The sequence below is a fragment of the Tamandua tetradactyla genome, chromosome 5 (genome assembly GCF_023851605.1).
Source record: "Tamandua tetradactyla isolate mTamTet1 chromosome 5, mTamTet1.pri, whole genome shotgun sequence".
Classification (NCBI taxonomy): Eukaryota; Metazoa; Chordata; class Mammalia; order Pilosa; family Myrmecophagidae; genus Tamandua; species Tamandua tetradactyla.
Window position 1 is genome coordinate 177782789 of NC_135331.1, and position 16937 is coordinate 177799725.

Here is a 16937-nt window from a genome sequence, read left to right on the forward strand (position 1 = left end):
GGTATCAAGTGAACAACATTAAAAAAAAATCCTAGTAATTTGCCTGAACAGAATTTTCCTGCTGTTTATGCCATATAACTGATCATGCAGTTAATCACCAGGCCTGGCTTTACAGAATGAATCTAAAGCTATCTTTTTAGTATTAAATAGCTAACCCCATGTCCTGAGAGAGCTCTCTGGACAGCCTCAGGTATCTGGATGTGTGAATGGGTGGGTGGACCCTGCCAGACCTAACTGCTAGAGTTACCAGGTAAAGGAAAAACTTTTGACAGAGAAATAATGCCTTTCCCAACAAGCGGTGCGGAAAAAAAAAATTGGAGAGGTTCAGATATACCCATAATTTTGGTTGCTTAGGTAACCTTAGCAATGTATTAGAATGTATTTTTAGAATACAGAATGTATCATTCTTCCCCATAATTTACCTTTCAGCCACCCACCACCTTGGATCAGATCCTCTTTTGTTTCTAGTTTAAATTTCATTGTAATCTAGTTTGATACTGAATTTGCATTCAGCGTCTTTCTAATGCTGCAAGAGAGAGGATGAATGACAGGATGAAGTTGTGGTGAGGCAATGTGAACCAAAGCTGGATCCTGGCTTTTCCTGGAGAATGCCCGGCATAGAGTAAGCGCAGGGCTGATTTGTTGAAGAAACAACGAATGGAAGGAAGGAAAGATTGTGTGGCAGTCAGGCAACCCCGGCCCAACTCTACGCACTGCTCCTTCTTAGAGAGAGCATAAGTGATGTTCATGACTCTTGACATTAATTATTTCAATTTCATTTCAACAAATGTTCGTTGCATAATCCCTAGATGGATGAGGCATTTCCAGGGACCCGTTTAAATAACAAAATATTGTAAATGGGGGTAAAGGCATCTTTTCCAACAAGCCCAGGGCCAGAACCCCGAGAGAGGCGAGACTCCGGAGTTTGAGCCCTTGTGTGCCCTGGAAGTGCTCTCCGCGCCCGCGAGCGCTGCTCTGCCGCCCGCACTACGGCTCTAATGTATCCTCGAGCCACTGAAAAGAGCCCTCATCTGTCCCTAGGTTATTCCGAGAATAAGTAAATCCCTGCCACTCAGCGTACAGAGGGAGCGGAACTCTGCACCCTGTTCTGTGCGCACACAGCCACCGCTACCCGTTCGGGAGCATCATTTGCATTTCTCGAGAGTAGCGATGGGGCGAGTTTCAGCTGCGCTTCCCCGGGCAAGAAGAGTAGAACTTTTAGGATAATCTGGCCTTGGGTATGAAAAGTGTCCTCCGGCCGAGCAAGAAAAGAGAGGAGGAAGGAGAGGGTAAGGGTGTGGGGGAAAAGGACTGCATTGCTTGGGCGCGACTGGGGCGCAGGTGAGGAAGTGAGTTCTGAGTTGAGCCGCTGTCGAGACGGCACAGGGGTGGAGAGTGGCAGGCGGTCGCACTCACCCGCTCTGGCTTCAGGGCCATCCGAGCCGTAGCCTTGCCCTGCGATCCTCCTCCGCGACGCACCTGGGCGCAGGAGCCTCCGGCCTCCTCCCCCACCCCAGTGGCCCCAGGTCCCCACCCCCGCCGCGCCCCGCCCCGGGCTCTGGCTCGGGGCTCCGCGGGGAACCGGCTGGCGGCGGCGCAGAGGTCTCCGGTGGCCGGAAGGATGGCCAAGGTCCCGGAGCTGGAAGACGCCTTTCTGCAAGCGCAACCTTCGCCCGGAGTTCCCCGGGAGATGCCGGAGGAGTGTTGTGTGCAGTTACTGGGTAAGGGCTTGCTCGCCTACCCCGAGGAAAGGGTGTACCTGGAGGCTGAAGCGCAGCCGGGGGGCGCGCTGGGCAGCGGGGAGAAGGAGGAAGATCCGGAGCTGCTGGTAGGAGTTAAATCAGGTGAGTGCTTTCACACACACACACCCCCTCCCCGGGGAAGTGATTGGGACGCGAGAGTATTCTAAGCAGGGCATCCAATAATAAACTTATACACAGTGCAGACATACATATAAGCAGAATGTTCTGTCCAGATCTTTATATTTCCCCAGGAAAATGTCAACTAGAGATTGTTACCTATTGGGGATTTTGCATAGCTGCGCCCCTGCCCATGACTGACGCAAAATTATGTGTAAAGGGTACTTGATTGATTTCGTACTCTGCTTTTCTCCATCATCTTTTCGACTGACAATCAGAAATGCATTTAAGCAATGGTAACTTTTCTTCTGAAGAAGAGGATGCAGATAGTCACGACAGCAAAACCAAAGTAGCCGATCAACACCTCTCTCAGAAGAAAACCATCACGCAGATTATGAAGGATAAAAAGAAACAGACTCAGCTGACACTGCAGTGGTAAGATTGTCCCGCGGGGGCACATCTGTGCACCTGTTGCTCTTTAAAAGCCAGTGTCTGCACCTTTGCTTTTCCTAATCTGCTTCTCCCTCGAAGCTTTTGGGGAAGTTAAAAACTCCAGTGAAAAATTCATTCAAAACTTTTTTCTCCTACTAACTTGTATATGTTTGTTTGTATAAAGTCATTCTGGTAACTGATCGAAAATTATCTGTAATAAATACGAACCACATTACTTTATGGTTTTTCTTCATCATGAGAACGTTCATTCAGTTGGTCCTTTCGTTTGTTATTTGGCAGTTATCTCATTCACAAAGCATAATTTGAAAAAAAAATAAAGGGAGAGAGGACCTTTATTTAACTTTATTCATGAGGGCAAATTAAAAATAGTGTATTGATCATAAGATGCATTGTATCTAAACTAGACAGAAAAATCAGCTTAGATATCACTATTAACTAAATAAATGTTGAACTATTTTATAGCACCTGTCACATATGAGCTGTTATAAAGAAATATCATGCATTGGATTTTTAGCAAATCTTTTAAAAACAAGAGATTATCAGTATGCTCTTTCTCTATGTACAGGATATTTTGTAATATTGATCTAAAAGGGAAAAAAGACCTAAAGTAACAACATAATGTAAGGATTTCCCTCATTATGTGAAGAAATAGAGTATACATTTCCTCCCAAATAAATCAACAAATCAATAAAAAGTGTTATTTACTCACTGATGAGTTAAATATTCTGTTTGTATGTCAAATCTGATACGAACTTTAGAAAAAGATAATAGAAAAAAATTGACAAAAACTAGTAAACTTTATTTTTATCTATTTAAACATTGAATTAAAATTTACATGCACTGATTTTTTGTGATTATGTACTTGAACTCTTTGAAATATTTTAAGTATTCCTCTAAAGCTATGGCTTAAATATTGTAGTTGATGTGTTTACTCGCTAAGAATACACTAGAGCTGTAAATAATTGACCCAATCATCTCGAATATTTAGGACAAAACTATTTTTGTTAGGATAACTGGGGCAAAATGTTTTGATTTCAGGTATATTATGGAGGTGTTTTGAATAATCACTCCTTTTTTTATTTCAAATTGAGTAAATGGAAACAATCTTGGGTTTTTATTTTATAAATATTCATACATTAAGTTTAAAGAAAATTATGACAAACTCAAATTTAAAATTTTACTCATGTTTATGATTACTTAGTATTTTTGAAGATAGGCAATGCTTAGAACAATAAGATGTTTTATTAGAAATATATATTTTTTGAAGATGAAAACAATGCCTAGAAAAATATTAATATAGGTGAAAAGTAGGGATTATGTGTATATTATAAAAATGTCATTTTTAAATAACTGAATATTTCCCAAAGTGATTTTCATACTTTTTGAAACTATGAAATGCTGTAATTTTTGCTGTAATTTTCTATACCCTCTCCAAAAAAGTGAGTGTTATACTTGCATCCTTTGAAATTATAAATTGTTTTGGGGATGTTAACAATTAGAACTGCAAACCAGAATGAAAAAATATGGCTGATTAACTCATTTTCACTGTCAAGAAGATGTTTGGTTTTATAAATGCAAATTGATTTTATACTTTAAATCCTTAGGTCTTACTGATTTTTTCCCCAAAGAAGACGAGTACCTGATGTTTTACCTGCCCAGGGAATACTTCCTTTAGCGTTTATCTTATGCACATTGAGAATATATTAAATCAGGAATCTTAAAGGGTGCCGTCATTTTAAATCTGATCGTGTACTCCGTATTATATTGTTTCCATATTATAATTATCATGATTTTACAACACATAAAATGGGCATAAGTAAGTTTTAGCCAGATTCACCTATTGAATTTTTAGAAGATCGAAATAAAATCTAAAGGTTCTGATTTCTAGATTGTTGTTCAGATAATTGTAACACATACACACATATATTTAATGAATTGATTTAAACTGCATTTGCAGAAATCCAGATTAAATATAATTATTTTTCAAATTTAAAATTCATATAATTATATTCATAATGTAAAGTTGAAATTATATGTCCTATTTGAAGGCAACTATAGAGAATTACCTTCTTTTAAGTGTACAGGTTGCCTTAAGTATTATAATAATGATCACAGCAGAAAAGGTAGTGTGATAGAAATAGATCAGTATCATTTCAGACTTGAGTGAAATTATTTTTGTGTATTTTGCAAATAATTACATCAAATTATTTGGGGTTCAGTACTTTTTAGGGAAGAAAAGTAAGGAATGTAGGCTTTTACCAACCTTGGTGTTGAGAATGTTGAGTTCTTTTAAAAAAAAATCATGGGCGGGCCGCGGTGGCTCAGCGGGCAAAGTGCTTGCCTGCTATGCCGGAGGACCTCGGTTCGATCCCCGGCCCCAGCCCATGTAACAAAAACGGAGAAACAGAATACAATAAAAACAAGAAAATGTTTAAAAATGTTTCCCTTTCTTCCTTCCTTCCTTCCTTCTATCCTTCCTTCCTTCTCTCTGTCTTTCCTTTAAAAAAAAAAAAAAAAAAAAAAATCTTCAATTACACCATTCAGTTATATGTATCACAGAGCAAATGAAGAGTGAGGATTTACATAAATGTCAGACCTAATATTTAGGGTGTGGATTAGGCATGGTGTTAGCCATGGTATTTTATGTTAGCCATGATACTTTAACTGCCCTAGCAGAAGTTCACAGGCATTATTGCTTTTATAACATTAATCCTTGTGATTCGATTTTTAATATTACCCGGATTAAAAGAAGTATATTCATGAACTCATTTGTATAAAGTGTGGTATTCAAAATGAACATTGAATCAATGTGAAAGGGGAAAGGGAAGGAGAAATAAACAAAAATTTGGGGATAATTTTTTTTTTTTGCTTTTTTTTTTAGGCTTGAAGAGAATTACATTGTATGTGAAGGAGTTTGTTTACCGCGGTGCATTCTTTATGCACACTATTTAGATTTCTGCAGGAAAGAGAATTTGGAGCCTGCCTGTGCAGCCACCTTTGGAAAGGTAAATGACATATATTGAGTATTTTGCATAAAATCATGTTAGGCAGACATTATGGAAACAAATCCATTCAAACAAGTTCTCTTAAAGAATATTGAGATATTTTTTTCACAAACATAAATAATCTCTCTTAAAACTGCTATATGTTTATACCTTGATTTTGAATATTAGAAACCTGGTTATCATCACCTCTCAGCCTTTTGGCTAAGATCAAGTGTAGAAACCTGGTTATAAAAAGATATAATGTGACCTAAAAGCAAGCTCTATTCAAGCAGGAACATTTCTCTTCAAAGAAGGATATGTTAAAGAGTATGGTATAGCTTTGTGTTAGGAAGCAAAATTAAATGGTGCAAGGGTCTTGTTTATGCAATTGGTGGTTATGTTTATTATTTAGTAAGTGTCCAAGTATATGAGTTAATAGTTTAAAAAAAAATCAGCTGTCTTAGTTCTCCATCATCTATTATCCATTTCACTCTGAGAACCATCACACTCCAATTCCCAATATTTTATGATGAGATTAATTAACTTTCTCTCATTTAAAACCACTCCTTTCCACCCAACCTGTATGGTTTGGATGACAATCTGCAAAACTGACATAACTATACATATACAAGTTGATTTCATTTCTAAAATCAGAAGTAATATCAATCTTATTGGCCAGGTGTGGTTTTTGGTTTTTCTCTGTTGTCTGAGAACATAGGATATCCTAGAAAAACTAGTAGGAAGCTTCAGTTTCAAATACTGCACCTTATATAAACTGAAATCCAAATTCTAACCTGTAGAGGGACTCATTGTCCAGGAAATAATGAATACTATGATCTGGCTTCCCAGTTTTTAACTAATTAATTAATTGATTAATTAATTTAGAAAAGTTGCTATGTCTATGAAAACAATGCCATATGGTACATCTAGGTTCTGTTCTTGACTATGGCTAATTTGTTGTGAGATCTTTTTTTTTTTTTTTTTTTATTAATTAAAAAAAGAATTAACAAAACAATTAGAAATCATTCCAATCTACATGTACAATCAGTAATTCTTAATAACATCACATAGTTGCATATTCATCATTTCTTAGTACATTTGCATCGATTTAGAAAAAGAAATAAAAAGACAACAGAATAAGAATTAAAACAATAATAGAAAGAAAAAAAAACAAAAAAAACAAAAACAAAAGACCTATACCTCACATGCAGCTTCATTCAGTGTTTTAACATAATTGCATTACAATTGGGTAGTATTGTGCTGTCCATTTCTGAGTTTTTATATCCAGTCCCGTTGTACAGTCTGTATCCCTTCATCTCCAATTATCCCTTCTCTTTTTTTTTTTTTTTTAATTAACGGAAAAAAAGAAATTAACCCAACTGTTGTGAGATCTTTTGAAAACCACCTAACCTCTTTTTGACTCAGTTTACTCATTCAATTAAATGAGGAGATTGAATAAGACAACTAATAGCCATATTCACATTACCGTTTTATGACTCCATCTTATGGCAGTAATTCTTAATTTTTTTAAAGGGTCACGAAACATCTTGAGAATATGATGGAAACTATAAACTGAATCTCCAGAAAAATTAACACGTAGATTAAAATGTCCAGGAAGTCCTCTGAAGTTTATGTATGGATGGGTCTCCTGTGTTATAGGTTAAAAGCTCCTACTTTAGCTTTTAGAAAGAGACTCTCATTCTTTAATCAGATCCTAATTTTAGAAAATTTAGAAAAGGACCATACTAATGTTTTGTATCACTATTGTGGGGATCCTGTAAGACAGATGGAGTTTTCAGGGTTAGGTTGGGATAGATATTTAATTTGGATAAATCTCTGTATGGAATTATTATAAAGAAACCCAAATCTTCTCACAAAAAGCACAAATAAAGCAATAACTGCTGTGGTAGTAACATCGAGCAAAAGCAGGTATTGTTATGATCTGCCCTGGAAATTGAGATAAGGGCAGTAAAACACTCCATCAAAGGATACCTCCCTGTCTCTGCTGATGTAGTGCTTATCAATATGTATACGATGTTACTTTTCCTACACTAATATTTACCTGCAATTCAATATTTACTTTATCGAAGTAGTTGAGATGAGTGGCTTGCAATAGAACCACATCATTTCTAAAAACTAAAATAATTGGCTTTCTTTTTTAGACAATTCGTCAGAAATTTCCCCTCCTAACTACACGACGGCTTGGAACCAGAGGCCATTCAAAGTAAGACTTCGACGAACACATGTCAGAACTGCCCTTTTACATGAGGACTGAAACAGATGCAAAATACGTATTGTTTTTATCAGTAAAAGATCAAATAGAACCAGGTATTCTCTTCTTGATGAATCAGACTTTTGCCAGCTGTGGGAACTAAAGAGAAAATAGGTAGAGTTTAGAATGTGCCTTACAAAGCAAAATGTATACTGAAAAAACACACAATATATTATTCTTTCTTCTGAAATAACCTCAGTGAATCATTTCATAATCTTCAAGCCATTACTGAAGTTACTAGTGTCACTGAAGGGAAATGTATATGTGGCTAATTAAGTGACTAAATGTATCCATAGCACATGTGAAAAACAGGGCCAAAAGTTGGGGGTTGAAGAGCTGTGGGTGAAACAAAATTGTCAGAGCACAGCTCAGTTTCCTTTTCCAGTTTTCTTTACAGACAATAATTTCTTAATATCCTCTTCTTTTCCCTACGAAACAAATGACATGCTCTTGTCTTTATCTCTTTGGTCATCTCTTAATGTAATTGTAAACATAATATAAGCTGTCACATATTCCCTATGTTGGTATCTTTAAGTTTTCTTTTCTTTTGTGGCAATCTCTGCAGATTTTTCAGTTACAGTTTCTTGATTATCATTAATTTCCTCTGCCTGTTGTGTTTAAGTTTCTCCTTTCCCTCTGCTGACAAATAGACCCAGATCTCTTATAGGCTGAAAGCAAATCGTCCCGAATCTGAAAACCCTTCAGCACTGATTATCTTCTTCTCTTTGCTGTTTCTTAAAAGAGCTACCTGCTTGCTTCCCTGATCACTAATCATATCCTCTCTAGTCCATTACTTTACCTGGGCAAAAATCCAGTGGCTCTTACTACCTATTGAGAATGTCCTTTCCCCTATACAAATGCTGAAATCTCATCCACTTTAAAAGAATGTCTCATGACTTCTTCCTTTGGCTCTTTTCTTAGCCTCTTGTTTCACTGAAGGCTTTTTCTCTGAATCCTCATAGCAATTTGTTGGTATCTATCTTAATGTAAAATTAACTTATCTCCATTGCCACAACAGATAGTAAGTGTTTTGAGGATAAACTCTTTTTTTCCTATTGATTTTCATATCCTTTCTGCTGTTGGATAACCAGTAGATTATCGATTAATACTTATTTAATTGATTTGAATTAAAATGAACTGATTTGTGGCCTGGGAAGGATAAATAAAAAGCCAAGTTAAAAAAGACAGACTTGGCCTTTCCTTCTAACCAAATCAGTTATATTTCAAAATTGACTTAACTGGCTGATTTCTACTAAATTTGATTCCTACAGATTATATAGGAGGAGGAGAGCCCAGACGGGGCTTGTAGTAGACAGATAGTGGGAAAAGAGGTAAAGCAATGCAAAGAAACCCTCCTCACAGAATCGATAAGAGGGCGGGCAGGCTGCGGGGAAAGTCAATTAGTCCTGGAAGGAGCCTTAAGGATTACCAATGAATCATTAACCCTGTCCATTGTGACAGGATGAGGACCTAGTGTTTAGGTTTATGTACCAACATGTGGACTTCAGGCAATCTGTTTGATATCTAAGAGCCATAGATGTGCCCAAGAGCAAAGCATTAACTATTCGTTGATTATTTTCTGCCTTAATGGTTTGCCATTTGCTTTTCATGGCTTGAATATTGTTTGTTTTTGGCATTCTGATATCAAAGGGAAAATTTTTCTGTAAGTAAATTAACTATGTTAAAAGATAAAGTAAGATGTAGAATTTATGTATCTTGTAATTGGTAATGCTATGATGTAAATATTCTCAGCCAGGTAGTTTTCCTGCCTTTATTTATTTTCAAGAAATAGCCTTAGATTTTATCTTGGTAGATAATATATCAAAAGGCAGCATAGTCTAATGGTAAGGACATGAGTTTAAAGTTGAGTAAATGTAAGCTTGATCCCCATATTTCCATGTGTAGCTGTATGTCAATGGATGAATTACTCAACTTCTCATCAGTATAGTGGATATATAGTATCTAATAGAATTCTTGTAAGAATTGAATGAGATAAAATGTAGGAATGAATGAGGAAATGAGTGATTTTTCAATCTTACTATCCTTAATAATTGAGTGAAATTATCTACTTAATGCCTCAAAAAGTTAGCAATGTAATTAAAAGTCTTTAGGATTTATTGAGCACTACACACACATACACACACACATATACTTGTTATCTCTAATCCTTGGAATAGCCATAAAGATAGGAATTACTGTGTTTTACAAATGAGGAAACTGCAGTTCAAAGGTTATTGACTTGCCCAAAGTCACACAGATAATTCAAAATAATAATGTTGGCATTTAAATGAAGGTTTATCTGGCTCTAAAGTTTGTCTGGCTCACCTAGTAAAGCTTACTTCTTTCTGATATTGGTCAAAACAACAAAATAATTGTTTAATTGAATTTTAAGTATTTTGAGATATGAGTTTTCTTCTGATTTTAAATATTATCCAACTTCCCCCCCCCCCCCTTTTTTACATGGGCAGGCACTGGGAAACGAACCCAGGTCTCCGGCATGGCAGGCAAGAACTCTGCCACTGAGCCACCGTTGCCCTATCCAACAGCTTTTAAAATGTTAATATATCAAACTCTTCTTCAAAGAGCTAATAATATTTTTTCAAGCTTCAATCATGTTATTTTAATGAAATTTATATTTATTTAGAGATATTATGTTTTACATAAAAGTAAATTTCAGCACAAACACAATTCTGCTTTCTGTTATAAATTTTTGTCCTAATCATTTCTTTATGTTGGCATATTCTCTTCATAACCATCATCTTTAATAGCTATTTAATTTTCATAAATTTATATTTTATGAAGATATTTTGTCTATGGAAATACGAACAGTTTAATGAAACACAGAAATGTATAAATGAAGAAACAAGCATAGACTGGTAAACCAGGAATTCATGATTTCTCCAAATTTTGCTAGTAATTTTTAAAAATTTTTGTTATCATTATAGGCATAATAGTGTTGTAAATACATTGTTAGTAAATATTTATTGAATTATTTCAGAAATATAGCTAGCTATAGTATTAATTTGTTTTAACTCCATTGACTAGTATGCCAAAATATGTTGTTCAGATGATCATTAAAAAATGAGTGTTCAATTTTTACCAAATTCTCATAAAATAGCTTGTGTATTGATTAACTTAAAAGATTTAAATATGTTCTGAGCACAAGGTAACTCAACTCCCAATTCTGTCTTTAGATGTCTTTGGGACTCATGGAAATATAACATCTCCAAATTTGTCCATTTATGAAATCCAAAAGTGGAAAAACTGATTTCTGAGATAAAGAAATTGTTAGTAATTCCTCTGAAAGTTGTAGTATGAGTGAGTTCTCTGTTTTTCAAGTACTGTTTCTCCGAGTCCTGACAAACTGGGTCTTACCATAATCATCCCTCACAGCTCTTGCTTTGTAAAGGTGCTACGTTTTTTTCATATTAAAATGTGGAAGATGAAAACAGGTGATATAAAATGAGCCAAAAATGTATTCAAAAAAAGAGAGGGAAAAGTATTTTGAGCAAACAGCTACCTTAAGAACACAAATATCCAAATGGATAGAATCACTACACAGAGCCACATAGCATCCGCTGTCAAATTAGAAACAGTTAAAAAAGGAATAATTTGTTTCTGTTCCACATAGGAAGGCATTGCTGCTGCGATGACAGGTAAAGGTCTCGCAAGGTTAACATCTTCGGTCAGAAAACCGGTCCAGGTGTTACCCTGGATCACCTGACCTAAGAGTGCTTTGGAATCAAAATCAGTCAATTTGCAGACAGCTCGATTTGCAGTATGAGCAGCTCAGCTCTCTATCCCTCCCTTCACTGTTACCAACTCTCTAGGGGTTACCAAGAAAACCCCTACCCCAATGGCAGACTCTACACTCTCAGCACCAAGATAATAATTGATTTTGCTTTTGTGGGTCTTCTTTTCTTTTTGATTTAGCACTAAGGGCAAAAGCGTACACCTGCTTTTTTTTTCTGTGTAATATTTTTAAATTTAGGTTTTGAATAACTAAAAATGAAGCAAAAACCAATACATAAAATAGAGTATCCAATGAAAAACTGTCTTCCATGTTGTATGATTATGATTGGCATTATATCAAGAATCATTTACTTAATCATACTTACACTAATATATAAATCATAATGCTAAATGGTGTGGGAGTTACAAAGAGCTATAAGATTGGATATCTGTTATCCAAAAACTTTCACTATTAATGTATTTTTTATTTAATAAGCATTTTTTCCTGAATGCCAGGTGCAGACTAGGCCCTGGGGATACAGTGGTGAGCAGAAAGAGTCCGTATCACACCTTTGCTCAGAACAGCTCACCTGAGTTAGGGAGAACATAGTTGAGTTCCTTGAACAGATTTTGTGCACATGGTAAACTATTTGATTGGAAGTTATATTTTAATTTCTTATAGACTTTGGTCAGTCAAATCTTGGTATTCAGACATGATGGTCAAAAGCTATTATCTTATTTATTAGTAGTGATTTAGTGGGTTAATAAAACTGATATGGCAGCTGCTCTTATCATAGCAAGTTATTGCAAGTCCCTGAACAGCTTAATCCCATCATTTCCTTATCAGTTATCTTTTGTGTAGTGTAAACTAACATCAGGGCTACCAGCTCAGTGGGAACATATGTTTCAGGAATTCTATATAATGACCAAAATGGAAAAGAAGGAATATAGGTGCAGGTACAAATTGATCGGCAAATGAAAGTATTAGATGCAATGTAAATATTTTAGTTGTAAAAAAGAGCAGCAATAATTGCATTTGTTCTATTAAACATCTCTTTAAAATGTTGACACAAATATTAGTTAATTATTCTTTATTCCTAAATCGTAAGTGATCTCTATTACTTGAAATAAGGCTAGGGACAGTTGATGCTAATGAATGAACACAATTTTGTTAGATAAACACGAAGTCTGTTTTCACTAGGCAAACGTTTTCTTAGAAGAATTAGCTAAGGCTTTGTTGAGCATATACCATACATTTTCTTAAATAAAAATGGATGAATAATTAAATAGGGAGTGAAAACTGTGAAATGCTTGGGAGTTTTTATTCAGAATCACTAATAGAGTAGGTATCAGATGGTGTTATATAAATTAAAACAACTGGTTATCCCACGGTAAGGCAAACTTCATATTTTATCTAGCATTCACCATCATATGTTCTTGTTGTGCCAGAATATTTTTGGCGTATTTAGTATATTTCCTAGGAAAATTTATTTTAAACAACAAATTTAATGTATAAAATATTGCATATGAGATGAAAAATCCATGTATACTTTGCATGAAATCATCCTCCCAGTTTTATAAGGTTAGAAAGAGATCTGCTCATTTATAATTTCTTCTACTCTGTTCTCAAAGACCCTACCTCATCACTTAGATGATAACAGGTACCTAGTTATACTAAAAGGATGATTAAAGGAGAAAGATTATTTTATTGGCTGAACATTGAGATTTGTATTCTAAACCTTGGTGTCTCTACCTAAGCACACTGATTTCATGTTCTTTACATACATTGTTTAGGTGTAGACTTTTTTTAACCCCCGTCTTCAACTTGCAACCTGGAAATGCACAGTTCCAGGTAGTGGTTATTTAAAATGATTTTCATTTTATCAGTTTACAAATTCCTACTAGAAGAACACATGGACTCTCCAATAATGTTTCAGATTTTCCTTTGCCATAATTTCCAAAGGGGAATATAATGAAGGGAAAGATAAGTCTCCTTCCCCCACATAGTTTGGTAACAGAGGCAAGCCAGGCACACACATACCAGTGATACAAGGGATAAAGCTATATAGGATAAAAAATTAATACAGGAGCTCAGGGGACAGAGAGATTTGTTTTGTCTGATAGACCAAATAATCTTCACGCACTAAAGCTGTGCCTTGATATATGGGTATAAGATGAAGACAGGAAAGAAGTACATTCTCAGTGAGCACAGTATGAAAAAGACAGCAGGGTGGGAGAGCACAAGCTATTTATGGACAGTGAACAATCCTAGTAGTAAAGATAAGGTTATACCTTACTTGCAATAGAGTTAAAAAAGTTAGTAGATTTCTTTCCATCATTGTAGACAAGAGATCTTTTAAACCTCTATGAAATTTTAAAGGTGCTGATATGTTTAAGTATATGAATGCTACATGCATGCCCTCTATTGACAAATTCTTTATAAAAGTTTCCTGACACATAATTAGTTTTTACTTTTTCACATTTTCATTCCCTTATTAAACAAATGTTTGTTAATTTCCTATAGGGAGCTTACATTCTAGAGGATGTCTTTGTTTCTATATGGAATGTCAAATATGAAGTACCTACATCATTGATTTAGGTCTTAGTGATTCATGCCAATTATCAGTGCTTTCATGTTGAACTAGAAGAGGGAGTGTGAGTGTATCAATGTAAATATATTTGAACTTTATTTCACTTGTGAGTTTCCAATTGTAAATACAATTGAGACACAAAATTATATAAATGTAAATATATATCTCTTGTATCTTGAGTATGGAGGCAACCTGGTCTGTTGAAATAGTGAGTATTCTGTGGAGCATCACTATTCTATTCTGGGTTTGAGTTTTGACCCCTCCATTCACTCACTGAGTGAGTCTTAGACAAATCACACAACCTCTTTGAGCTTCTGCTTTGAAAGGGGATAATACTTAATTTGCAATCTGCTATAGAAATTTGATATCATAACATAAAGTTCCTGACATATAACAGGTGCTTAATAAATGGTAGCTATTACTACTCTTATATGCTACTACTTGCTCCAATTATGCACATATTAATCTGGTTTTGCAGTTCTATTTTTGCATGTTTTTCTCACTACAAGATTGCCAACTCCTCTGAGGTAGAGATCTTCTCCTATCTCACTTTAAACTCTCCACACTTAACACATAGTGAGTGCTTAATACATATTTGAAGGACAGAGAGAGCATTTGCACTTTTTACTTGTTTCCTATAGGCTGACATGTTTATAAGATTGTATGGATAGAACGTACTCAGCCATAGTGGCTTATCTGTATTATGAGGTATTGCTAATGAGAAAGGGTCCTGATATTTCTGATTTGTAGAAACTGATGTAGCCCTGCTAAGTCACCTTCCTTAGATGCAGTGGGAGTCTGGGCTGACTGTGGCATTAACATTTGACCTACAAAAATATATATATTCCTTACTGGAAAGTAATTTATTCATAGATATAAAATCTTGATTCTGAATATAGGTAGAGGTGTTAAATACTTCTATTTTAAAAGATATCCTTCCCTCAATATTGAGGGAGGGGATCAAGGGATACAGTTCTTTTATGAAAATAAGAAACAAATAAATTGTGCAATGAAAATATCTTCTCCTTAAAAGTCCTAAGTAATGTAGGGCAAATTTAGCAAATCCTAAGTAGTCAGTATTTGTTGGGTCCTAAAAGACGTTGCAATTTTTAATGCAATCATTAAAAATAGGAAATTAAATGTGTCTCTGTGCTAGATACCCATGTAATGTCTTCACTGTTGCATTATTGGCAGGTGATCTGGTTCAGGAAACCATGGACTGGGGTGAAATTCAGAATCACACATGTTTCTGACCTGATTTTGCATGTCTTTTTGTCTTGTATTGACAACCTAAACAGGGCTCAGGACACAGCGCACACTCTAAATTTGTTGACTTCACAGTCATTCCTTTGACTTGTCTTATGACAATGTCTACCACCTTGTGCAGGTAAACCATTTTGGTTGGTAAACTATTTTACCGTGGTATGATATTATTTACATATTGATAAAAAGACCGGAGTTGAGAAACAAGATGAACAAAGTCATACTAAAAGATTACCAACTTTTTAAGCAATGTTGAACTTACATTGTTTCAGCCAGTAGCTAAAATGTAGTCATTTAAATATAAAGTCGAAAGAACAAACAGTAAGCATTGCAAAAGAACATGAAGTTATAATAATATCATTTAATTGTCTTTTTCTCAAGCATCACTCAGTTTGTTTCTACTAATAAAAGAGATGTTTATTTTGGTATCTCATTTTGCCATGGCTGTTATGGCAAATATCACAGAATTCATTGACTTAAAACAGTCTTACAGTTTTGCATGTTAGAAGGTTAACATAAAAATCTCGATGGTGCTTGCTTTCTTCTGAAACCGGCAGTGTACCAGCAATCCTTTTCCATATGGTAACCTCTCTCTCCTTGTGTCTGCCTCTCTCATTCTCATTCAATTTGGGCTACACTTTAACTAATAACATCTTTCAAAGTTTATCTTTCTGCCAAAGTTGAGGGTTTGAAAATATGTTTCTGTCTGCTACCATCCTAAAAAATCTTCATTTAATGTCTTTATCCTCCATCACTGTTTCTCAAATATGACAGCTCTTTCTGAAAACACTTCGTGTTATAATATATGTATTTTTTTCACGTTTCAAAAATTCTGCTCCTCTCCATCATGAATGACCCAGGGTTATTTAGAGACAACTTCACTGCCCTAGTATTGCCCTTAGATCTTGGCAAGAGAGAACTTACTTTTGGGCCTCCCACTTTAGAGCGCTCTGCTTTGGCCTTCCTCCAACTGTCCCCCTCCTCCTGAGGCGAGAAATCCATTGTCTGGGTGAAAGTGTCCAGCCAAAGCCCACATCCCCCTTCCAGAGCAAGTTTCTGGTCCCGGGAACCCTAGGATTCCCATCAAAACAGCCCAGGTTGACCCTTCCCCCATCTACATGGGACATGACTCCCAGGGGTCTGGACCTTCCTGGCAACGTGGGACAGAAATCCTAGAATGAGCTGAGACTCAGCATCAAGGGATTGAGAAAACCTTCTTGACCAAAAGGGGAAAGAGAGAAATGAGACAAAGTGTCAATGGCTGAGAGATTCCAAACAGAGTCAAGAAGTTATCCTGGAGGTTGTTATTCTTACCCATTAAATAGATATCACCTTGTTAGTCAAGATGTAATGGAGAGGCTGGAGGGAACTGCCTGAAAATGTAGAGCTGTGTTCCAGTAGCCATGTTCCTCGAGGATGATTGAATAATGATATAGCTTTCACAATGTGACTGTGTGATTGTGAAAACCTTGTGTCTGATGCTCCTCTTATCTACCTTGTCAACAGACGAGTAGAACATATAGAATAAAAATAAATATAGGGGAAATGTTAAAATAAATTTAGTTTGAAATGCCAGTGATCAATGAAAGGGAGGGATAAGGGGTATGGTATGTATAAATTTTTTTCTGTTTTCATTTTATTTCCTTTTCTGAATAAGATACAAATATTCCAAGAAATGATCATGATGATGAATATTCAACTATGTGATGATATTGTGAATTATTGATTATATATGTAGAACAGAATGATCAAAATAGGAATGTTTGTGTTTGTTTGGTGTTTT

At 35.6% G+C, this 16937-nt stretch overlaps 1 protein-coding gene across 1 annotated transcript in view; it reads left to right on the forward strand.

The window, feature by feature from the left end:
• The first annotated feature begins 1621 nt into the window (after positions 1-1621).
• Positions 1622-16937, forward strand: part of RFX6 (regulatory factor X6) — a 66296-nt gene continuing 50980 nt past the window's right edge. The window contains exons 1-4 of the mRNA XM_077159306.1: positions 1622-1844; positions 2138-2294; positions 5194-5317; positions 7459-7520. Of these exons, the coding sequence (XP_077015421.1) occupies positions 1622-1844; positions 2138-2294; positions 5194-5317; positions 7459-7520 (566 nt within the window). The remainder of the gene's footprint in view (positions 1845-2137; positions 2295-5193; positions 5318-7458; positions 7521-16937) is intronic.